The 23,567-nt window shown below is 42.7% G+C and overlaps 4 protein-coding genes across 5 annotated transcripts in view; 3 read left to right on the top strand and 1 right to left on the bottom strand.

Annotated features, from left to right (window-relative positions):
- The window catches only part of trim110 (tripartite motif containing 110), a 39,170-nt gene that overhangs the window by 1,721 nt on the left and 13,882 nt on the right, over positions 1 to 23,567 (bottom strand). For both annotated transcript variants that reach the window (XM_051408932.1, XM_051408923.1), the window contains exons 2-8: positions 4,590 to 4,757; positions 3,253 to 3,810; positions 3,078 to 3,173; positions 2,611 to 2,844; positions 1,131 to 1,153; positions 766 to 911; positions 197 to 468 (exon numbers count right to left, since the gene is read on the bottom strand). In XM_051408932.1, coding sequence (XP_051264892.1) covers positions 197 to 468; positions 766 to 911; positions 1,131 to 1,153; positions 2,611 to 2,844; positions 3,078 to 3,173; positions 3,253 to 3,810; positions 4,590 to 4,718 — 1,458 coding nt within the window. In that variant the 5' untranslated portion in view covers positions 4,719 to 4,757. The remainder of the gene's footprint in view (positions 1 to 196; positions 469 to 765; positions 912 to 1,130; positions 1,154 to 2,610; positions 2,845 to 3,077; positions 3,174 to 3,252; positions 3,811 to 4,589; positions 4,758 to 23,567) is intronic.
- LOC127368308 (GTPase IMAP family member 8) lies at positions 5,274 to 9,904 on the top strand. The gene is made up of 4 exons (XM_051408943.1): positions 5,274 to 5,423; positions 6,672 to 7,394; positions 7,485 to 8,255; positions 8,772 to 9,904. Exons 1-4 carry the CDS (start codon positions 5,393 to 5,395, stop codon positions 8,894 to 8,896), a joined length of 1,650 nt encoding a protein of 549 aa, XP_051264903.1. The 5' UTR covers positions 5,274 to 5,392; the 3' UTR covers positions 8,897 to 9,904.
- On the top strand, positions 9,980 to 11,934 carry LOC127368512 (free fatty acid receptor 3-like). Its single transcript, XM_051409382.1, has one exon. It carries the CDS (start codon positions 10,592 to 10,594, stop codon positions 11,618 to 11,620), a length of 1,029 nt encoding a protein of 342 aa, XP_051265342.1. The 5' UTR covers positions 9,980 to 10,591; the 3' UTR covers positions 11,621 to 11,934.
- Positions 13,031 to 22,567, top strand: sall2 (spalt-like transcription factor 2). Its single transcript, XM_051408878.1, has 4 exons — positions 13,031 to 13,506; positions 15,189 to 15,335; positions 17,008 to 20,843; positions 21,093 to 22,567. Exons 2-4 carry the CDS (start codon positions 15,260 to 15,262, stop codon positions 21,402 to 21,404), a joined length of 4,224 nt encoding a protein of 1,407 aa, XP_051264838.1. The 5' UTR covers positions 13,031 to 13,506; positions 15,189 to 15,259; the 3' UTR covers positions 21,405 to 22,567.

Genomic DNA, 23,567 nt, shown 5'->3' with positions numbered 1-23,567 from the left:
ATTGAGATTGAGAATGAGTGGGAGTTCAAATGAAAAAAAAAAATTTTCAGGCCAGGGAAGCGTGGGAAAAGTGGTCAAAACATAGCTCTACAAATACCACTGGCATCAAATAGAGGTTTGCATTTATTTCATTTGTTTGTTTGACATGAATCAAACATGGCTAAGTGCTACCAACTAGAACAACTACTGTAGGCACCTTGTTGTTCCCAAAGGCCTTGCCTTCTTTCCCCTTTCGTCCAATACTCCGATAGCAGACCCCGATATCCCAAAATCCCACAGCCTCCAGCTCCCAGTAGTGAGTGCCAGAGGAGAAGGTCTGGACAGTTAGGACCTGCGGCCAGTGGTCGAAACGCTCGGGGTGAGTAGCGCAGGGCAGGCGGTTTTTAACCCGCGTCACAGAGCGAAGATCATCAGAGATGCTCAACAGAGGATGGGCTGTGTTAGTGTCCAGAGTCAAGGGACTGGTTACTGTATGACAGGGACATAAAACAATAAAGTAAATTCAGAGAACCACTAATCGTAAGTAAAAAGATTCCATATAAATAAATCTTAAATTATATAACAATACTTAATCACAGTTTCAAAGATGATGTTTTCATCCTTGACATTTGACATTTTTGGAAGACGCTGATGCAATGAATTTGAACAGTTAGTTTAATTTATCTAACTCTCATCAAGGAAGCGAATGAGTCAATTTCCCTGAATGACAAACCAATCTTTTAAGAAAGGTAAATAAATGGGACGTGTCACCCATCTGCCACTCACAGAGCTCCCTCTTTAGTTCACTGAGGCAGCGGAGGGTGGCGGTGATGAACTCCCTATACTTGCTCTCTACGTCCTCCAAGATGTGTTTCCTGTCCACACTGACGGTTTCAGGGATGAAAAGTGGGCTGTTCAGGTCGGCCAGTAACCTAGAATACAAGAGCACAACACATATTGCGAGAGGAACACATTTTAAGGAATCATTTTAAGGCCTGAGCACATACAGATTAAAGGCTTGTGTAGTGAAATAATTAATCTGTTCATTCCTCCCGTCTCTATCGCTATCTGCCACATACAAACAAAGACTGCCTACCTATACACACACACATCTAACATTACACAGTGTCACTGATTTATTCTGGACTTACTTTGTGTCATCTGATTGAAATGCCTGAGGAAAGAAGAGTGAAAGCCAGCTGAGAAAAACGATTCATTATCGGAAAGAATAAGTAACGTCCTTGTGAATCTGCCCAGTTAGGTAAGAAAGTAAACACAAGGTTAAATCCTCATTCAAACATCCACATCTGTTGCCCAGCACCTTTTATTAGGTAGATATGCACCATCTTTATTCCACAATATATGATCTTATACAACGCTCATACACATACTTATGGCTCTGTTCCATAGCTTGTAGTCTTAAAGTCATGTCTTTAGAATACAATAAATCTAAAATATGATGAAATGTCTACCATAGTGAAAAGCAAATGCATTTATTTGTTAGTTCACTGAATACACACCTTCTCAGCAATGAGAAAACACCATTTTCTTTATATATCTAATCTGCCATATAATAATCAAGCAGCAACAAATCAATGGACAGCATGGTAAATAGCATCCACATCACCAAAAGGCAACGTGTACATTCCTACATGATGAACTGGAAAGATTAAAAATATAACATGCAAACATTATCACATGCTCTTCTGAAACTGTCTGTTATAGATAAAATGTCTTACCACTAGATTAACACTACATTTTCTGCCAAGGTTAGAACATTTTTGGTGATTTCTCATAAAAGATTACAGTCTGTTCTCTCCTCGCTGGTTTGGGTTCAGTTGGACAATTGTGATTTAGTAACATTTGAAACAGGATCTGATGACAGTGAGTTGTTATGGTTGTCAATCAAATCTGCTCAAACTACACCCATACAGTACAGATGAAACAGATGAGCTGGGTTTTGGAGTGTTAAACTCATTAATATTTAATGTTAGAAAGAAATACTGAAAACAAGTCGGGGCTTTGAATTTTCCCTGTTGACAGCAATGTGAAGAACTCATCAAAATTGTCCTCTAATATGCCACATAAGACAACATGGGAAATAACAATATGATGTGTCAACACACAGGTGGAGAACCAAATCTTTAACAAACAATTGTCGTGCATATGACAAACAAAGAACTACATCTACAGCCAGGCTTGTGGCTCTGAGCTAAATGCTAACGCTAATTTGACAAAATGCTCACAATAACAATTTCAACGTACTGATATCATGTTTAGAAGGTATCATTTTTAAGAAAGTTCAGTTTAGCATTAACATTTTTCACATTTTGCAGGTATTTGGACATAAACCAAAGTATCGGAGAAATGGAGTTTGACCTTAAGATGGCCCTACACTTCATGAGAGGGAGGGGAATGTCAGTACAAACTTTAATGGCAATCCACCAAATATTTGTCGACACATTAGACTTAAAACTAAAAATGACAACCTCATTTCCACAACTGAGAGCACTGGATCATCATTATTCACAGCGGCTACCCTACTCAGCTATAATACAATTCCAATCATGACCCAGGTCTCAACAAATCTGGCAATGTACAGCTAGGTGTCTGTTCAGCACCAGGTCTTACCCAGATGAGCAGGAAGGGGTCTGTCTCTGCCAGCAGCGAGGCCAGGTAGTGCTGGATGCTCAGCATCTGACTCATGTCCTCTCTCACCTTGGAGCAGTCTTCGTGCACATGCTCTATGACCTGCTGTCTCTCCCTCTTGGTAATCTCCCTCAGAGCGGACACCAGCTTCTTCACCTGGAACTGCAGGTCTGAGCCCAGCCGCTCCACCTGGGTGTCATCCTGTTTCAGAGAGTCCTGCAACCAGACATCAAAGATTGGTGGGTTGTGAGATCAGTGATTGAGATATAATCAACCGTCTGATCCATTTGAAAAAAAATCATCAGGAGAGTGGCGTCAGTTTGAGAGTTATATGTGGAAAGGATTAAAATCCCTTGTGGGTCATAACTTGGATAATACAACAAGTACAGAACATTTTTGAGAGAGTCATCATGTTGCATTTCCCCTGGAGTTGAACTAGTTCTACTTACAGCCATGGTGGAATCAATATTCTCATGCTCTTTGAGGATTCGCTCTCCATCTTTCAACTTCTCCTCTGCTTTTCTGAGCAGGGTCTGGAGAATGACCTGTGGAGTCACACATAAATGAGCAACAACACACTCACATGCACATTCAAACACAACATTGAATAGTCTTCCAGCTGACCTTCAGATCCTCTTCCACCTGTCTCAGTGCCTTCACTTTGTGCTGAGCGTGGTCGCCCTCCAGCAGACAGTCACCACACACGTACACCCTCTCATCAGCACAGTAGTAGCGCAGGATCTCTGTGTGTGTCGGGCACCTCCGCTGGGAGAGGTCCCCCAGCGGATCCACCAGCAGGTGAGTGCTAAACGCCGGTCTCTCCAGATGGGGTTTGAGGTGTTCGGCACACAACGACACTTCACACCTCAGGCAGGTTTTGACAGCCAACGGTGGCTGTCCTTCCTCTACCTCGGGAGGACAGCTATCACACAGCACTTCACCATGCTCCTCCTGACACTGGGGGCAAGTAAAGCGACTTTTGCCCTCACGCTGGTCGCTCCAGGCCTCGCGGATGCAGGGGGAGCAGAAGCTATGACCACAGGGCAAGGGGTGGGCTTTGCTGAAGATGTCTCGGCACACTGAGCAGGTTAGCTCTTCCTCCAGGGATGCCATAGTGAGCAGATGAAGGGTCCCTGATGTGTGTGTGTGTGTGTGTGTGTGTGTCACACACAAGGCAATTAACTAAACAGGAGAGGAATCAGAAACACACTGATTGAATTACATGCACAACTTTATAACAAAAGGCACAGATGATTTGGATTGTAGTCAGTGATTGTAACTAGACATCATGTTGTGAGCCTGTGCAACATGAAATGAAGGACAACATTTGCATAAGTTACGTGCTGCCGTTACATGTAAGAAGTGCTAATGACGACTAATAAGACAGAGATAGTATTGAGCTGGTGGGAAGTCCTTCTTTCACTCCAACTGTGCACTCAAACCAGTAATCCTGTCTACTGGGCTTTTGCCTGCTGTACTCTATGAATAGAATACTTAACTATGTAACCACTATTACTAGGAAATTGCAGGGAGGGTGGACAAAAATAACAGAAACAACCTGAGGTTAACTAACTTGGCCATTATAACTGCCATGAAGTTGAATTAAGAAACCATTAACACATAACCTGAATGGAGTTTTTACTGAGACAATGTGATGAAATTTGACCATATAAATTACTGAGTAAACAATTATTTACAGTAGATGATCAAAATATAAAGATAAATATAGCTGGTTATCACAGTAAGGATAAAGAGTTGTAACACTGACCCTAGGTGAGTGTAAACTCGACTCAGACCCAAGCACAGGGGATCAGGAGATCATCCTTGACAGATTGTTGGCCTGATTTACTCTACGTGTGCTCTGCTTTTACATGTTTAATCACCAACTCATATGTTTTCGTCTCAGCTGAATTTCACAAGAATTTGAAATGAATGTCTAGAACAAAAGTGAGATTTCATACCTGTTGGTGTCCTGGTGTTTGCAGGCTGTGGCCATCAGGGAAGCATGTGTGTTGTGTGCAGTCAGTATGTTGACTGTGGAGGCTAATCCCAGCACAGTCACCTCCCCCTCCACCGTCTGCTTCAACCATGCCACCGGACTCAGAGAGGTCACATAGCCCTGAGGTGTCCTGAGGAAAATTATTAGGTAACTTTGCAGTAAATGTTTCCCATTAAGGGCACAGCACAATAATTGGCCTTTGCTCTCAGAAGACTTATTTATTTCTAGTGAATACTGTTTGTACACCCTTTAAACCACTCTGACATCAACTAATTGTTTTTGTATTGTCAAGCTTTTTCTTTTTACTTCATCTTTTGGAGCTGCATAACAGAGGCCCTACTTAACAAATATATGACATTGTGAGTGGAAAAAAACCTTTTCCCTCTGTCTGTTGATGTCACAGTTTTCCCGATTGCTGTCTCTGGGCAAGGACATCTACAGTATTGCTGCAATGACACTGGGTTACTTTCACTTACTTGCTAAATTATTGTACATTTCCATGCCATTAAACTTCCACATGCCAGTTTCTCCATAGCCTTTAAAAAACACAAAAACAACCTGACGTTGACTTTGTCAACTTAGATAATCACGTGATAGGTGTACAGTTTCACAGGTGCCCATAATAATGTTTACTTCAATTTGCTATGTGACTACCTGAGAGGGAGGAGCTAGTATTTTTCCTTTTTTTAATTTTCTTTTCCTCATACCATTTAAACTAGTGTAAGTCTCTGAGAAACAGATGCAAAGTTGCAACTTGCAAGAGAAATGGAAAGTGACAGTGCCGAAGAAAAAAGTGGTGAGTTATCTTAAATGTTTGATCGTTTAAGGAATATTATAAAGATTTTTTTATGTACACCAAGCTAAAACTAATGCTATCTAATACAACAGTCCTGCAATACATCCTACCTTTATGAGGATTATAATGTTCTACTTTTGTTAAAACTGTTCTAGAGAGGTGCTGGTTTAACTGTATTTCGGAGGCTCTTTGTGGTGCAGTTGTAAGACTATGCATGTTTGGTGTAAATCTCATTTATACCAATGAGGACGGACTAAAAATAGCTGTAAAGTTGTATCAACACCTCTCTAAAAGGGTTTCACAAAACACTGCACATTTTAACCCTCATGAAGGTAACATTTATTGTACCTCTGTTCTATTAGACTGTATTAGTTGTAGTGACGTTTATCTAATAAACTGGCAACTGGGTGCATCTGTTGTAATGGTTACCACTACACTTTGGAATGCAATTCAGCCTGTTTGGCCTCATAGTCTATGATCTACAAAACAAAAATGCCAGGCTTTATTATACAATTTATATTGTTCACTTATGCTTACATACATACGTTAATTAATACAAAAAAAATATTAAGTTGTCAACAAAACTGCTTATCTATAACAAATGAGACCCATTGTTAAAGTAAAGGTTCTCAAATTCAAAGTGAGTGTAGTTACTTAAAGCAGTACCATTCATGAATCTGGGTCTAAAACAAATGACTAATGTAAAAAAAAGATAGTAGTTAATTTATGGAAAAGTTGTAGTGAGGAAATGAAACTGGTAGTTTCAACAAGGTGTGTCTTGATGAAAGATAAAATAATTGCCACTGTGATGATTTTCCAGAGTTGTAAAACGCTGCGCCAGTATGATTACAAACTGCTGTTCAGTGTTTTGTTGCTGATAAGCTGTCAATCATGGATGCATTAAGCAATACAGAGTTTATAGTTTATAGAGTTAATAGTTGTATTGTGAATTACCATTGTTATAACATAGGGCTGTTTTAAGTCTTAACACCTGCTAAGAGTTTGCAGCCACTGCTCACCATTTTATTTTAGTATGTTTGTGTTCTTACATTTTCACTGGATATGTTTTGACCTGCTGGTGGCGCTCTAGGAAAAGTCAGGCTTCAAACCACACAATTTCAGTTAAAAAATCTTTGTGCTGTGTCGTGCTGTTTTCTATTGCTTTGTTTAGATTAATTTTTCTTTACTTTGAACGAATATGAATATTTCCTTTTTGCTTAATATTTTTTTCTTGTCGTCCCTTGACAGTCACTGAGAACTCAAATTGTTGCAAAGACATCCGCATCGTCCTCTTGGGAGGAAAATTTTGTGGTAAAAGTGAGACAGGAAACACCATACTGGGATGCGAGGGCTTTGACTTTGAAGATGAGACTGTAGGAAACACAGTGAGACACGGCGAGGTAGCAGGCAGATGGAGGGTGACTCTGGTGGAGTCACCTGGTTGGTGGAAGACCCTCTACCCTGATGAGACTTTGGAGCTAACGAAGATGGCGTTGATCCAAAGCGTGTCCCTATGTGCTCCGGGACCTCACGCCTTTCTGCTGGTTGTTGACTTAGATAGCATACTGGAGGAAAAGAGTGGGAAGTCAGTTGAGGAGCATCTGGAGCTTCTGGGAGATGGAGTATGGAATCACACTCTGGTTCTGCTGAAGTGTGGAACCTGGCAGCTGATGTACACCACTGTTGGAGAGTACATGGAAAAGAGAGGGAAGGTTCTTCGTAGGATTGTGGAGAAATGCAGTGGAAGAAGCCACATCCTCAACAACAACAATAAAAGTTCAAGAACACAGGTGATAGTCCTACTTGAAAAAATAGAGAAAATGGTGGCTGCAAATGGTGGAAAACTGTTTGAAGTGGACGCTGCAGTTGCACAAGATGTGGAGAGAAGAATGACAGATGTGAACAAGAAAGCAAAGGAGAGAGCGACAGAGTCCAAAGCTGAGAGAGATGCTCTCAGGGAAACTTACAAAGGTAGGTTATCTATAATCTGTTTGCCCATCCATGGAAGATCATGGATCTGTGATCCTGCTCTTTATTGTTCTCTCTTTATCTCTCTGCCAGATGAAATTTATCGTCTACCAGAGATCAAGCTTCTTGTGGCCGGCTGGTTCCTGTCTGGGAAAACTAGGGTAGCAGACACCATACTGGGCATCCCACTGGGAGAAAGGAAGAGAACCCACCACAGTGAGTTGCGACAAAGCCAGGTGGGTCGATGGATGGTCCAGCTGGTAGACACTCCTGGCTGGTTGCGGTTCAGCTCCCTCAAAGACACTCCAGAGATGGTGAAGCAGGAGATAATAAAAGGAGTTTCACTCTGTAGTCCAGGACCACACGCCATCATCCTGGTTATCTCCGCTAGCATCGCTTTCACCAAGGCCCACTTGAGGTCCATCAGGGAGCACATGAGTCTTCTGGCTCCTGATGTTTGGAGACACACTCTTGTACTCTTTAGCTGGTGTGACAGCATTGGAGGAACCACTGTGGAGCAGTTCATAGAGAGTGAAGGCAGCGCCCTCCAGTTGCTGCTAAGGAAATGTAACAACAGGTACCACAGCTTCAACATCAGGTCAGATGATCCGACCCAAGTGACAGGACTTCTTGAAAAGATTGAGTGGATGGTTGCAGAGAACAGCATCCTCCGTCTCAATGCCAATGAGACAGACAAGTGGGAAGAAGAAGAAGCTGTCACAGAGGCCATGTCACCACTAGGAGAGTCTCTAGTTGAGATGTTTGAGAATTTTTACAAAGGGAAGGAGGAAGACCTCATTATGAGCCTTAGGAGGATACTAGTCAGGCAAGAAGATACTCACAGCATATCTCAACCCCCAGAGAGTGAGTAACTCATTTCTTCAGAAAATATGTTTAGATTGATCTTTGGTAAACTATCAGACTTTATTTACTTATTTATAGCATTTTTCATGCAAGCAAATTGCTTCACACATTAATTAGGCACACCTTTTTGTTCAGATATTCATGGTCCCTAGATTAAGAATTGTAATGACTAGAGACCCTTTGACTTTTCCTCTAGCACTACCATGAGGCTAAAGTAAAATGTCTCAACATCTTTGATTTTGTACAAAAATCCATTCCAATCCATTAGGATTAATTATAATAATTGTGGTTGTACCACACTTCCCAGGGATCACTTGTCAATACTTAAATGTCTTTATGAGCTTCTTAGCACCAGGAGGACATATTTTATGGAAATACCTACAGTGTGGCTACACTGTAGGATGAATGATTATTGTGTTACTTGGTGTTGGTTATATGAAAATTGTATTGGTTATTCATTTCAAAATGCTAAACGTGTTATTGTGTGTTTGCTTTGTTTTTATTATATTCCACTAGTGTCTGATGAAGAGTATGAGTCCAATGAGAGGATGCTGTCTACATGGCTGAGGGAGCAGCAGTGTACGAGAGAAGATACGTCTGAGTATCATTCTGATCTTGAGTCATTATGGAGCAATCAGTAGTATCAGCAGTCGGAGATCAAGGAGTAAACATATGTGCAATATATTGTAGTGTATGTATCGATTGTAGCATTGAATACTTTGGATTCAAGTTAGATAATGACGTTTGTGTCAGTTTATAAGATAAAGCGAAAACTAGCTGAAACTAATGCAGTCTAATACAAGTGCAATGCGTTCATGAATGTTATAATGTTCCGTTTTTGCTGAAACTGTAACTTTATGGCCATTTAGTAGGGTTTGTGATGCTGTTGAATTGTGTTTATACTGTGATGATTTTCTAATGTGTGTAACACAGTTTAACAGCTCCACCAATTGCAGCTTCCAACTGATCAAAAAGTTGAATCAACACCTTTCTAAAACAGTTTCAACAAAAAACCTTTAAGAATGTAGGATTTATTGCAGGGTTGTTGGATTAGACTGTTTTAGTTTTAGCAAGGTGTGCCTAATAACTTGCCACTGAGCAACTTGTGTGCAATATTCTATGATATTTTTAAGCTGTAAAACTTTATGTATTATAAATGAATCATGTATCTCTCATTAATGAAAGTATTATTATTAGTATAAGTTACAGTGCATGTGAATTTCTGAATCTACAAAGAATGAAAGTGATTACTGATCTTCTTCATTTTAAAGGAATAGTTTGAATAGTTTGGGGATATGTGCTGTTCACAATACCACTTTCATGTCTGTCCGTTGAATGTACATCATATAATTTTGCTAATTAGAGGAGGAGTAGGAGTAAGCTGGAAGAGTTGTGAGTGAATGTTAGCTCAGCTTGTTTCTCTGATAACTTAAGCTCCAGATGTCCGATGACTAAAATCCCTCATCCGGTTAAAATACTTAAAAACAACCAAGATCTAAAAAGTGCATTGTGACTTGTGGAAAACGTGTCTGGAGTAAAAGTCACATAGTCTCATTTTAATATATTATGCTGTATAAAGAAGCATGTATGTGGTTACATCCATTGATCCTGTGTGACTATTTGGGCATAATAAAAAAAATAATAATAAAGTTTCCTTTGTTTCCATTTGAGCTATAAATGCATGTGGTTACTATTCAAACTGCTGCTCTGTCTTTTTGCATCATCTGCTCACTTGTTTTATCTTGTTTAGTATATTATCCCAGTGGCATAGGTGTGACATCTCCATTGCTTTTTAAACATACAACAAAAGAAGGATTTACTTTGTATGTATTCATAATGTTAAATTTAGATACTCCTGGTTTGCATAATTCCTTTCCCGTGAAATGGATGGATCAAAGGTCACTAAAAACCAGAGGCTGCTCAATGGAATGACACAGAATGACTTCACTGCTCTGCGCTATTAGGACAGGGAGGTGGGAATAATGCAATAAAACAAAGATGCAAAGGTAAGTAATTCAATGAAGAAACCTGCCTGCTTCTGATACATCTAGGTAGTTTGTAATATTAATGTATAGCTGGTGTTGTATCATTTAAAATAATTTAAAAGATAAAAATGTTTAACTTGGAAGCAAATTTGTATTGATATTGAATAAAGAATCTTCTGTGTTTTTATTTAGCCATTTTGTGCCAGCAATGATGTGCATTTTGACTTTACAGATCATTTGTTTTTTCTGTCAGGATGTTGGTAGGAAGTGACACAGTATATTATATCTGATGAGCACAACATTATCTGGTTCTCTGCTGAATGCTTTCTCACCATGAGTGGACACCAATAAATGGGAAACAGCAAAAAATACAACTTCACTGAGAAAAACTTCAGAGCTGAAAGCATAAAGGCTGGTACTCTACAGATGTCCAACAACAGCTCAATGACTCGGATACATGAAAATACTTCACTTCTCTGTGGTAAAGACCCTGTCTATTACACAAATACCCTAGGTATTGTGGTGGACTGGGTGATATTTCTAGTGGGACTACCAGAAGTCTGCCTGGCCTGCTACGCTCTCCTGTGTCTACTCAAGAAGGACAGGGTAGCTCCGATCTTCGTCATAAACCTGCTCCTGTCAGACCTCATGCAGATCGGGGTCACAGTTGTCTTTATCATGAGTAGGTTTTTTGACGCCACCTTCCATCCTTTCGTCAGGGCCCGCTGCATCGCTCGACTCTTTGTCCGTTTGGGCCTGACCTCCAGTTTGGGTTTCATGCTGATGATTTCTGCAGAAAGGTATTCAATGGTGGCATATCCAGTGTGGTACCACACAAAGAAAAATGTAAACATAGCCATCCTGATCTCAGTTTGCATATGGACCCTTTCGCTGACCTACTCCACTTTGGATTATGTCTACATGATTCACACCAGATTCTCCTTGTTGCTATTCTCCATCGTCTGCCTCCTACCTGCCCCATTCCTTCTGGCTCTCTTCACAGCCACGTGGAAAGCCCTCAACAAGAGTGCAGCCATGAGACATGAAGTGAAGAACAGGAAGAAAGTTTTGGGAGTTCTGAGTCTGATGTTGGGGACATACATAGTTTTGTTTTTCCCCTTCAGTTTCAGGAACCTCTACTACTCTCTCAAAGGGGACGACGCCTCAGACGCAGAGGACTCTGTCAGGGATTTGTTCGGTATTTTGACCAGTGCTCTGGTCTATCTTAGCCCTTTGATAGACTCTTTAATCTATATTTTCATTAGGCGGGACATAAAGGACACGGTGGAAGCGTTTCCCTGCTGCAAAACGCCTCTGAGGAAGCTCAGAGAGTTTCAGGACAGGCTAACAGACACTTCCCAGACTGAGACGGCCTTATGATTAATTCAAGGGAGTCTTCATCACACCCTTTTGTTTCTTAGGGGCACCAAACCCTTCAGTGTCTACAGCGTGCAGTGTAAAAGAGCTGGCTATAGTGCATAGAAAAATGTATGTTCCCTGCAGCTCTGCGAAGTGTTTTAGCTCATTATTTTGGTTTTACTGTCTACAAGTTTAAATAGACACACACATTGTCTGACCAACTGAAGATGCTTTTGTCTTAGACATTATTTGTAAATTTCAATATAAATGTCTTTGCTTGTTTTTTGTTTTTTTAAAATATATATGCATTATCTACACTTGTGGTTCATGTTATTATTAAAATGATCAGGTAGACAACAACATTTAAATATAGATAACTGAAGCTAATTGCAACATGCCTTTAATTTTTGTCTTTGAGAGACATCTAGTGGCTTTACTGATGTAAGACATAAACACACTTAAACACTTAACAGTGTCTGTCAGCTGCAGTGTGCAGGGAGACATGGTGGCGAGTTGATAAGACAACAGTCCAGTCAATATAATGATAATACAAAATAGAGTAAATTTCGCCCAAGCAAGAAGATGTCCACAAACCTGACTGCCTGACCTGCCACAGCATCTTTATTAGCTGACAAATTGAATAGCGTGCTGCTGCAAATCACTGACCTTCCACCCTGCACAAGATACACTCTAAAACAGATGCATTACACAGTGTAGAAGTGGGTGAATTGTCATCTGTAGATATATACATGCCATCACAATTAGGAAATGAAAAGTGAATGAAGAAAGATAATTTGTGCCATTTATCTAAATAACAATTTAGATTCAATGTAAAAACCCACTTCAGTTAGCCGTTTAGATAATTGTTTATCATCTTAAAAAAACACATGTTAGGACATTCAATGGGAATACCATAGCTCATCATGGGACTGTAAACACCATGCAGAACTATTATTCGCGTTATTAATTTCTATATGTTTTCAGTATTTTGGACCAGACTATGATGATGAAGAGGTCCAAGTACGTGCCATTGTCTGTGGAAATGGTTGCACTGGGTGACAATCAAGGTCATTTAGGCTTTTATGCAGAAGTTGTTAATGTGTGTTTCTTACATTATTAAGTCAAATACCCCAAACAGCCCATTAAAAACTGTAATGAGAAGTGCAGTGTCAATAATCCAACATTTAAAACTAATTCTGGTATCACTGAGACTAAATATTTTTGTATATTAAAATATGAAAAATATGAATTATGATTTTTTTTATGGTGGGTGTTGGGCAGGGGGGGCAACCCCCTGCACATCTGTCCAAATGTTAAATCCCTGATTGACTGATTCAGCCCTGCATTAGAGGTGTGTGTGCCCGGGCCTGCACTCCTATGTGAGATGCACACTGAGAGCCAATGTGGAGGTAACCGTGGTCACTGTTTCCCAGAGGACCGTCTGGCGGCGAGGGCCATTAATTATAAGAGACAGGGAGACAGACAGACAGCCAGCTAACCAGACAGACAGACAGTACCGCAGAGAGCGCAGACAGGCCTGACAGGCCCCGACAAATACAAAGAGAGGAGGAAGAGCAGCACGCACGGCCAAGAAAAATAATCCTCCCCCTGTAGCGAGTACAGCTATCTGCACCGCCCTGCTCCTCCTCCGGCCACTGGACTATGAGTAAATACATTCAGGCATAATAACCCTTTGTCATAAGAGAAAGAAACGCGATTTGCGACGGAGATAAATAATTGAAAAAAATGCGGTTGTCCGACTGCGCATCCCTGGGAGTGAATAGGGAAATGCTGCGCCAGTGTCCCGGCTGAGAGACGGAGCCGATCTTACCCAACATAAGCTCCTGAGCTTTTTCCCCCCTTGTCATTACACAATATCGCTGCCAAAAATCATCGTTTCAAACATGGTAAGTTGTTTTTGTGTTATATTTCAGTGGATTGTGTCGGCGACGAGCGGCCTGTGAGGGAAATGCACATCCGGGACTGTATTTTTTGTAGAAGTCATATTATTTTATGAATCATAACTTGTTATGATGTGGGAGCGCGCGTGGCGTGCAACAGGTCGCCGTACAGTAGCGGGGACGCGCATCTCACCGCCGTATTTTGCGCTTGTTTCCAAACATTGGTGTAAAACCGTCCGGCCGTCGCATACGCGAACAAATTGGCAAGATGGCACGAAAAATACGAATGCGTTGTTGGCACAATAGAGTTCGGGGTTATAAAAGCAAAGATATTCTCTGTTTCGACTGTTTGACAACTATTAGAGTTATCACTTCTTTCTCTTTGACAAAATATGATCGATTACGCAATGACGCGCATGTTTATAGCGTAATGATTTTATTTGTGATCATTTTATATTTTTCGGAAATCACTGCTTGGTTTGCATAGAAAAGTGTCCACAGTCCCACTTCGGAAATCACACAAGTCCGGCGTTGAACTGTCCATTATATTAAATGAAGAGGACTTCCACTGCCCAACAAAGGAAGGCCTATTTTAAATAATTCAGACACAAATCGTTACGTGATTTCACAAACACGTTTTGTGGACCTGCAGGCTAACATTCAGACTTTATATCAAATATATCAAACCTCGGATGCATTTTATTATTCTATCCAAGCCTGTGAGAGACAGAGAGTAGGTACGGGTGTCGGGGGGGGGGTTGGGGTTGTCACAGGGCCCGGGTGAAAAATTATTTTCCTCCTCACTCTGGCTGTGTCTTTCTTTCACTACCTCTCTCCACGTGGTGAGCAGTCGGGATGAGGGTGAAAAGGGAGCATTGTGTCTCCAGTCAGTGGCCTTATGTGTTGGAGAGGCTCTGAGAGGGTGATGTTCACTCAGCTGTGCTCCCTCAACGCCATTGTTGCAAATTCCACCTCATTTCAGCCGCTGTTTACTGAGCTCACATAGGAGCCTGTTTTGGAGGCGGCGGGATTATCGTGGAATCACATGCACACCCACCTGAGACTTGAATAGGTGTGTGCGAGTGCGACAAGGTGGCCTGTGACACAATATATCTGGTTTAATTTTGTGGGGGGAAAAAAAAGAAAATTAATTTAACCGAGCTGGCCTTGGCTTTTGCGCCCACCTGTGCACAGTTTCCTTGTGTTACGCACAGGGAGACACACGGTGAGGTTTAGATTTTATGGACTCATATCAGTAATCAAAAGCCCAGGCAAGGGCCATTATGTGATGAACTTGAGCGTCAGTGTATGAGGGTTTAGTAAAGAGAGGCAGTGGACTCTTGGCTCAAAAGAAGGGGTGTTCACTCGCCATTTGAATGCAAAGTAGTGGATGAACAAGTGAGCTGTGTGTGTGTGTGTGTGTGTGTGTGTGTGTGTGTGTGTGAGAGAGAGAGAGAGAGAGAAGGAGGGCCTACGGTGAGTTTTGAGAAAAGGAAGACTTGTCGAGAGAAACTGTCACATGGCACTTTAGTTCTGTTTTTCTTTCTCTGCACCACAATGCCACCAACGTGGACACGCTCTGTTGAGACTAATCAACCCGGAGGATCCATTGTCACATTTTTGGAGATGATAATTTAGATTTTCTTCGTTTTTTCCCTTTAAGTAATTTAGATACCTACTTTTTTCAGTGTGCAGGGAGACAGAATAAAAGTTGTGTGTTGGCCAATGCGCCCCTGCGTCGGTCCCATCCTGCAGAAGCATGTCCCGTCGGAAACAGAAACGACCCCAGCAGCTTATGAACCTGACCCTCGCTGCCTGTCGGATACTTGAGCATGGTGAGAAATAGACTATATATCAAAAGAATACTTATTATTCAGCAGGATTGGATTCACACTGAATGGGAAGAAGTCACTTTTCCTCAACAGGCAGAGATTGTGCCAGTTAGTGGTTCATAGTGTTAATATATTATTTTATTGTATATCTTTTCAGAAATGTCATGGACATGGACTCCAGACCTGTTTTTAATTTAGTTGATTAAGAGGTAACCATTTAACCTATAATGAGAAAGTATTTTCCACTAGAATTATCACAGTTCAAGCTGTTTAATTTGCATTTCAGAAATAGACTATATTTAGGGGAATGTTATGCTTGCCCACTAAGAAAAAGAAGGCTTGTTGGAATTATTGGCCTACAGAGTCTTTAATTAATCCTCTGTGGTTGCAGCCATTAACTGCTTTCTTTGCCCTGTAAAACCCAAATGTCTTCGCTCCTCACCACTGCCAGGTTCAAAGACACAGACCACCCAGAATAGGGGAATGTACAGTAAATCCCCAGAAAAATATTGGTAAAAAAGAATAATTAGTGAATTGCAAATGTGAATGAAAAGCAAGATACAGGTTCAGTAGGAGCAAAGAGATGAGAAGGTCAAGAAAAGGGAAACTTTGTGAGGCACTGTATAAGGTGTTCTAACTGCAATAGCATTAGACCCCATTGTCCCCTTTCAGCTTTGTTGCTGGGCACTGAAGCATGAACATACCCATGAAGAAGTGTGTATGTGACAGTGTGTGCACACACAAGTGTGTGTATTTGTCTGTCCGTCCACTCCAGATAGAGGAATAGGGCCACATTGTGTCATAAAATTGTAGCTTTCAAGCAAACAGCAGTAAGTTCTGTATGTGTTTGCATGTCCATGAACAACCCTGTGCATACGAAGTGTTTGTGTCTGTGTGTTGTGCATTGACAGGTATACTTTGTGTATGTGCTTTCACCCCTGTCCCTCTATGTCTTCCTGGGCTAAGTTAGCTCATTGATGGTCTGTGAGTCATCATGTCTGTCGGCAGGACTGTTTGTTTTCTTTGCACGCCACCTCGCTTCCTCTGCCTGGTCCGAAGCCGTATCAGGAATGCGACCTCAGAGTGCTTAAGGTCAATCTGCCAGCCAGTAAGGCACCCAATACAGTGTCCAGTACCCAACTAGGACCTAACCCTAAGCACCCCATTGGGCTACTGGGGGAAGGGCTCTAAAAGAGATGAAAGAAAGACAGATTGAATGGAGGAAGAAAAAAAGAGAGAGGGGCAGGGATGGAAGAGTGTCTTAGTGTGTGTGTGTGTGGCTTCTTTTTATTGGGGGGGTGAGGTAAAGTCTATTGTCTTGTGCGTGTTGCCCTGGAAACAAGGTAGGCTCCTCTACGGGTGAGTGCCTGTATGCATGACGTGTGTGTGTGTGTGTGTAGCGACAGTGGTGGGGAGGCAGCTGTTGAGGATAGTCAGGAAAAAGTAAGTGGAAATTAAACCCAGAGGTTAAAAGTCACCTCTTAGACAACTGAAATCTCCTAGACATCTAGCCACTTATCACTGCTTGTTTTTTTAAGTTGTTTTCAAGTCCCTTGAAATGTGAGTTTTTTACTTTCTAACTAATTCTGTTTTAAAAAAAGCAATTTTATAAAATATTGTAGACCATTATGTAAACTGTGATTACATTTAGATTTTCTTCTTCCAATTTCCCTAGATGACAACTTGGCAGTGAAGTCCCAATCCTTTCCATTTATCCTGGATTCTTCCTTGTGCTTTCCATCCTCATCCTCTCTTCAAAGCTCCCAGTTGCCCCTCGCACTCCGTTCATCTCTCAAGGGCTCTCAGACCCCCTCGCTACCCTCTGAGGGTCCACCGCTATCCTGCTCACCGAGCCAGCCCTCCCACCAGACCCTTAAAGACACACAGCCTTCCCTCTCTCCTGACTTCTTTCACTCTTGTCTCTCTTCCCAAACTCAACATCCACCTGCCCTTCGACTGTCTAATTGTAATCCTACGTCTTCTACAAGTTCCCTGATCATGGCCTCTCCCAAATTGGGGCTGTCAGCCACCACCACCACCTCTTCTTCCTCCTCATCATCCTCTGCCTCCCTATGTCCTCCACCACACCCTGGAAGCCCTAGTCGTGTGCCTGAAGGACCCCCAAGTCCTGTTACTCCCACTCCCAGCCCAGGAGTGACATCTGCCTCAGCTGCACCCTCTAGGGCCCAACTAAGTATTGCCCTAATCCTGGAGGAGCTGCGAGTGCTGCAGCAAAGACAGATCCACCAGATGCAGATAACAGAAGAGATCTGTAGGCAGGTGCTACGCCTCGGTGGAGCCTCCTATACAATAGATACACCATCCCAGCATCTTCTCCCTCCTCTGCCTCAGCTCTGCCTAGAAGGCAGCAAAAGGGCAGCCAGCCCAACTACTCAGCCAACAGCATCTCAGCCTTCGACCTCTGTGGCTCCTCTCCTAGCATGTTTCTCCTCCCTGCTCCCCTCTCAGGCAGCCAACAAACCCACAAAGCCAAGCAGTTCCTTGTCTCAGATCCTACAGCCCCACAAGCCCCAGATTGAAGGGACGGCTGGGACTCATGGTTATCTGAGGGTGAGTTCTCGATCCTCAGCTCCCTCCACCCCTTCCTCTGCCGCTGTCTCCATGGCTTCCTCTACCTATCCACTAGCCCTGTCTTTAGCTCTGCCCAACCGCTATCTTCATGAGAAATCTCCAAATACCACTTCATTGAGTGGGCATGGTGGCAGGTCCTTCCTAAACTCATCTCTCCCCACATCAATGTCTATGGTTCCAAACTCTCAACATGCTCTGCAATCTGTCTCTGGAGGAGCAGACTCTTCCCCTGCATCTAACTCCAACACTACTGGCCGCCTCCAACATGCCTGTCGTTTTTGTGGAAAGATGTTCAGCAGTGACTCTTCTCTACAGATACATCTACGCTCACACACAGGTGAACGACCCTACCAATGTCCTGTGTGCCTCAGCCGCTTCACCACACGAGGCAACCTCAAGGTGCACTTCCTGCGCCATCGTGAACAAAACCCAGAGCTTTCACTTTCACTCCTGCCACCGTCTTTGTTTGGGGTAGCATTAGGGGCCACTGGGGGATCAGATATGGGACAGAGCATGAGCAGTGGTAGCAGTACTAGTGGCATGAATATGATACAGAAGAAGCCAAAAGGCAGGCCTGAGGATGAAACATGTGGAGAGCATTTGGAGGTCGGTGGTACCAGCACTGGGTTTTCTCTGGGGGGCTCTGGAGGATCTACCCCTTCCGCCCTACCCCTGGCCCCCAGTGTGGATCTGGCTTTAATTTCCCACTCTCTCCTGCAGCTCAATAGGGCTGCAGCTGTAGCCGCTGCAGCCTCTATCACCTCTGGCTCATCCCACTCATCCTCCTCTTCTGCATCCACCTCTTCTCTGGCCACCTCCCTCCTCTCCAATCCGTCCTTGTCTTCATCTTCCACAATCACAGAGTTATTCAAGGGTGCCAAGCAACAGCACTTTGATGAGAACACTCCCCCTCATGCTCCAATGCTTTCTCCTGCAGCCTACTCCCAGCTAGCCCACCTGCCTAAGCTCCTTTTCCCATCTGTCTCCACTTCTTCCCCTACCACTGCTGCACACTCATCCCTCTACAACCATCCAGCCTTGGGCTTGCTACGCACCCCACTTCCCTCTACTCCAGGCTCCCATCAACTTGCTTCTTCCAGCCATTCTCAGCTTTCATTCCCTTTCTCTTCCTTTCCTAAAGTCCCAGGTCCACCCACCACTACTCCATCTTCCCTGCCTTCCTCCATGGCTACCTCCACTCCCACATCTGAAACCTCCAAGCTGCAGAGGCTGGTGGAGAAGCTAGAGAAGGCGCCTCCCCGCTCCTCTTCTCCATGGACTTCTTCCTCCATGCTAGAGATGTTATCTACCAGTACCACTACCTCTTCAGCAAGTCCAGCCAACAATCGTTTCACAAATGCCAGCACTTCTACCACTTATGTTATGGCATCCCCACCATCTTCGACTCTTGTCTCCACTTCTGTATCAAACTTCACCCATGAGATGGTTGCTGCCCTAGGCATGAGTGCCAATGGAGTGAGGGCCATGGCAGGGGGCTTGCTACCATCACTAGGCATCACAGGTCCAGCTGGCAACCTGACAACCAATCAGTGTGGGGTGTGTCTAAGGGTGCTGAGCTGTCCCAGAGCACTGCGTCTGCACCAAGCTACGCACCTTGGAGAACGCCCTTTTCCGTGTAAGATATGTGGCAGATCCTTCTCTACCAAAGGCAGCCTGCGTTCACATCTGGCCACCCATCATGCCAGACCACCCAATGCACGCGTTCAGAACTCTTGTCCACTGTGCCAGCGTAAGTTCACTAATGCCCTAGTGTTACAGCACCACATCCGTATGCACCTTGGCGGACAATTGCCCACAGATGGCACAGAAGATTCTGCACATGAGATTCCAGCTGAATCTAATTCGAAACTCTTGTCACAATCTCAATCCCAGTCCACTGACCCAAGTACTGCCTCTAGTAAAACACCTCCTCTAACAGGCCACTCTAAGAGCCCAGCCCCAAGCTCACAATTTCAAACTCCAGCAGTTGGCTCAGTGCCTGTCTCTGGCAGTATGAAATCAGTTGAGTTCACCAAAAATTCCAGCAAGTCTGGGTCCTCCAGCCCAGACCTCATTCCCCCCTCTGACCTTAGTCCTGACCCCTTCATGAATCCCACCACACAAACTCCACCACCAGGCAGTGTAGACCCCCCTGTTCTTTGTGTCAGTGCCCCCTTGCCTGCCTCCCAGCAGACAGATCAAGCTTCCCCAGTTGGCAAAGACAACCAAGTTGAACAACAAGCCACTGTCGATCTTCCTAAATCCACTTCACCAATTTCCTCCACTGTCACCAAAACCACAGTGTCATCTAATGCTATGGTAGTGGACTGTGTAGAGGATGAAGCATCTACCTCCTCTGATGCCTTCCTTGGCTCCAGGTCGAACCTGGAGGACTTACAAAGCACACCTACCCTTGGTACACCATTTGCTTACACCTGTCCCAGTACCTCCTCTAACCCTATCCTAACTCAAGATGTTCTTAATGTTGATGCAACAACCTTGGAATCAGGCTCAGTCTCCCCAAAGCCCCAGTCACCAGAACCCATGGAAGAAGATAAAGATCAGTCTCCTCCACCAGCAACACCAAAGCAAGACCAAGCAACTGTACCTGATGAGGACTCCGAAATGATGTCCACTTTGGAGACTGCTGACACTATTGATGCTGAAGTAAGGGGTGCATCACAGAGAGCTGCCACTTTTGTAAGGGAGACACGTCAAAGCTTTCATTTTGGTTCGTATGGAAGGGAAGACCGGATGGAAGGTGTTAAGATTAGTGGATTGGCTCCGAGTGAAGCACTGGATGCTTCTGTCCCCATCAGCCTTGCTCCAACCCTCCCATCTCCAATGTCTCGTCCTGAGAAAAAGACCTATTGCTGTGCTGAGTGTGGAAAAGAGTATGCCAGTCGCAGTGGACTGAAGGTGAGGACGTTTTTTTATAGCTATTGAGTATGCTATAGTGTAAAGCTTTTTTTTTTTTTAGGAGGTTTCAACAATATTTTACAGCTTTAGGACAGAACTATATCTGGGGACTAATATTTCAAAACAATTGGCATCTTAATCACGATACCAGAAGAAGACTTAAACTATGTTGAATTTAAAGTCCATAAAAATTAATATATAAAGAGAAAAGCTGCATGCACCAGTCCTAAGTAACCTTTATGTTCCCAGGGGCACATGAAGCACCATGGTGTGGTAACCAAAACAACACGTCCACCAGCCCGGAGTAGCCGTTCCTCCACTGACCAACTTCCTTCTTCTACATCTATGACTTCATTGAATATTCCTGCCACCAGGAGCTCAGCAGGCTTCTGGAACCAGTACCAAGCCTTCCTCAACACCAGTAATGAGCCAACTGATGACCCAACTGCTGGCAGCCAAGGAGAAGATGGGTCGACACGGTCTGTGAAATCACCTGTTCAATCTCAGATGGATCCAAGAGCCCATGATGAAGCTGAGGAAGAGTCTAGTGAAGGATCATAACTTGAGTGAGCATGATTGGCTGGATAATGATCTGATGTATTCAATCAGTGTTTACCTTTTGGTGAAACTGTATGGGCATTTGCGTAGTATTGCTTCCTTAACACATTTCAATTAGCCTGTCAGTTTGATAGTCAGAGTAAAATGTTTGTATGTGAAAGTTGTGAGTCAACCAGCTTGGTCTGTGTTAAAAAAAGAGACAGCTATTGTACAAATAGAGGTGAAAATATTCAAGAAGTAACAAAGTAAGTCCAGTTTTTGCTGGATTTGATAAAAAAAAAAGTGACACTACCTTTGTCTGGCTGAAGTTGTTAATAGTTTGATGCACATTCTAACAAAAAAAGAGTATCCCTGTTGTATCAATGTTTCATATCAGACCTGGGTCAAACAATTAGCAGTGTAGGGTTTTGTTTTTTGGCTATTTTCACTTTTTACAGATAGGATAGGTTTACCACGTTTGAACAAATTTGATATTATCTGTTAATTAGTGAGTCACAGAGAATTACACTAAAGAAATAGTTTCAAATAATTCTGTCAGTATGTAAACGCTTCGGGGCTCATCGTGTTGTGCCATGTACCAAATCTTATCCAACTGGCACCAAAGGAAGCCCATGCTAACCAAAAGAAAATGTCTTTACAAATGCTTCCCGACCTAGGTCTGTTTCATATCTAAAAGATTATTTACTTCAGTTACAGAGGGAACTGATATACATGAGCAAATTGGGTGAGTAAAACTAGTTAATTAGGTATGGTTGTTTTGCTTACCTAATTTACTTAACTTGGTATTACACAGCATAACTTTGTTTTGCAAGAGCAAACAAGGCCAACAAACTGAATGTTTCTGTGGGATATATTACCTTTTTTTCCCCTGATCTTGTGGTTAACATAAACTACTCATGTCATTGTGGTTTACTTTTCAGTATATTTGTCCTGTCAAACCAGAAGCACAGTTAGTGTTTGTGAACCCAGTGAGGACATGGTCTTGTGTGTGACCTTTGACCTTCAGCTTTGTGAATATTATGATTGTTGTTTGGTCCAAAAGTAATATCTGTAACACGTTTTCAGTTACTAAACTTTAAGTTAGTATATATATCAGAAGTCTGTGTCTGTTTGTTGTAAGCTGTACTTTCAGTATCTGCATATTAAAGTCTGATTAGGAAAAACAACATCTTGCTCAGTCATATTTAAGGGAATTTTACACAACAAAATATGTTGTATCTGGTTTACTGGCTTGTTTTCTGTAAACATAGATGGTATGCACACTTATATGCATTTGTGAGTGCAGTTTTTAATGTTCAGTAACGCTCACAGCCACATGTCCTTGATCTCTGCTCTCTACAAATACAATCAAAGCTCCACTTTCTTCTGTTAAATCAACCAGAAGGCAAGGGGATTGGAGGAGGCCAGCTGTCTTTACTCAAACATGGCCAACACAGCAGCTGAGCTACATTATGTGTGCACATAAGGTTGGTTACAGGAAACGTGTGTCTCAAGTCTTAAAAAACATCTCTATGGGTGTATTATTATAATTTTTTTTTCTATTTCTTTTTTTGTGGGCGAGGGTTATTGCCTTTAATTGATAGTGACAGATGTCACTGTGAAGATAGGAAAGGGGGGAGAGAGAGAGGGGATGACACGCAGCAAAGGGCCATAGGTCGGAGTTGAATCCATGGCCGCTGCAGCAAGGATTCAGCCTTGGTACATGGGGCACCAGCTCTACCAGGTAAGCTACCCGGGCGCCCCGTGGGTATTTATACATTTGTCTCTGTATGCATCTGCACACATAGCTAGTAATAAGTATCATGTCCACAGCAGCCACCTTATGTGATGTGAAGTCTATAGCTGCCATTACCACAAACAAATGAGTGCTCCCACATGCATCCCAGTAAGCCCACTATGTCAACTGACAAAGTGTGCATTTGGCAGTGGTGAAATGTATAGTATAATTACGTAAGTACTGTACTTAATATCTTTACTTGAGCATTTTCTTTTCATGCTACTTTCTACTTCTACTCCACTACAATTGGGAGGAAAATACTGTTCAATATAATAATTTGACAGGTCTGGTTATTTTGCAAATAAAGATTATCCCATACAAAACATATGAAGAGTTTATAGAACATGTTTTGTTATAGATTAAACTACAGTATACTACAGTGTACAGTA

Source organism: Dicentrarchus labrax, unplaced genomic scaffold (genome assembly GCF_905237075.1).
Source record: "Dicentrarchus labrax unplaced genomic scaffold, dlabrax2021, whole genome shotgun sequence".
NCBI classification, from domain to species: domain Eukaryota; kingdom Metazoa; phylum Chordata; class Actinopteri; family Moronidae; genus Dicentrarchus; species Dicentrarchus labrax.
Note: the sequence above shows the minus strand (reverse complement) of the source record. Positions and strands in the feature narration are given on the sequence as shown.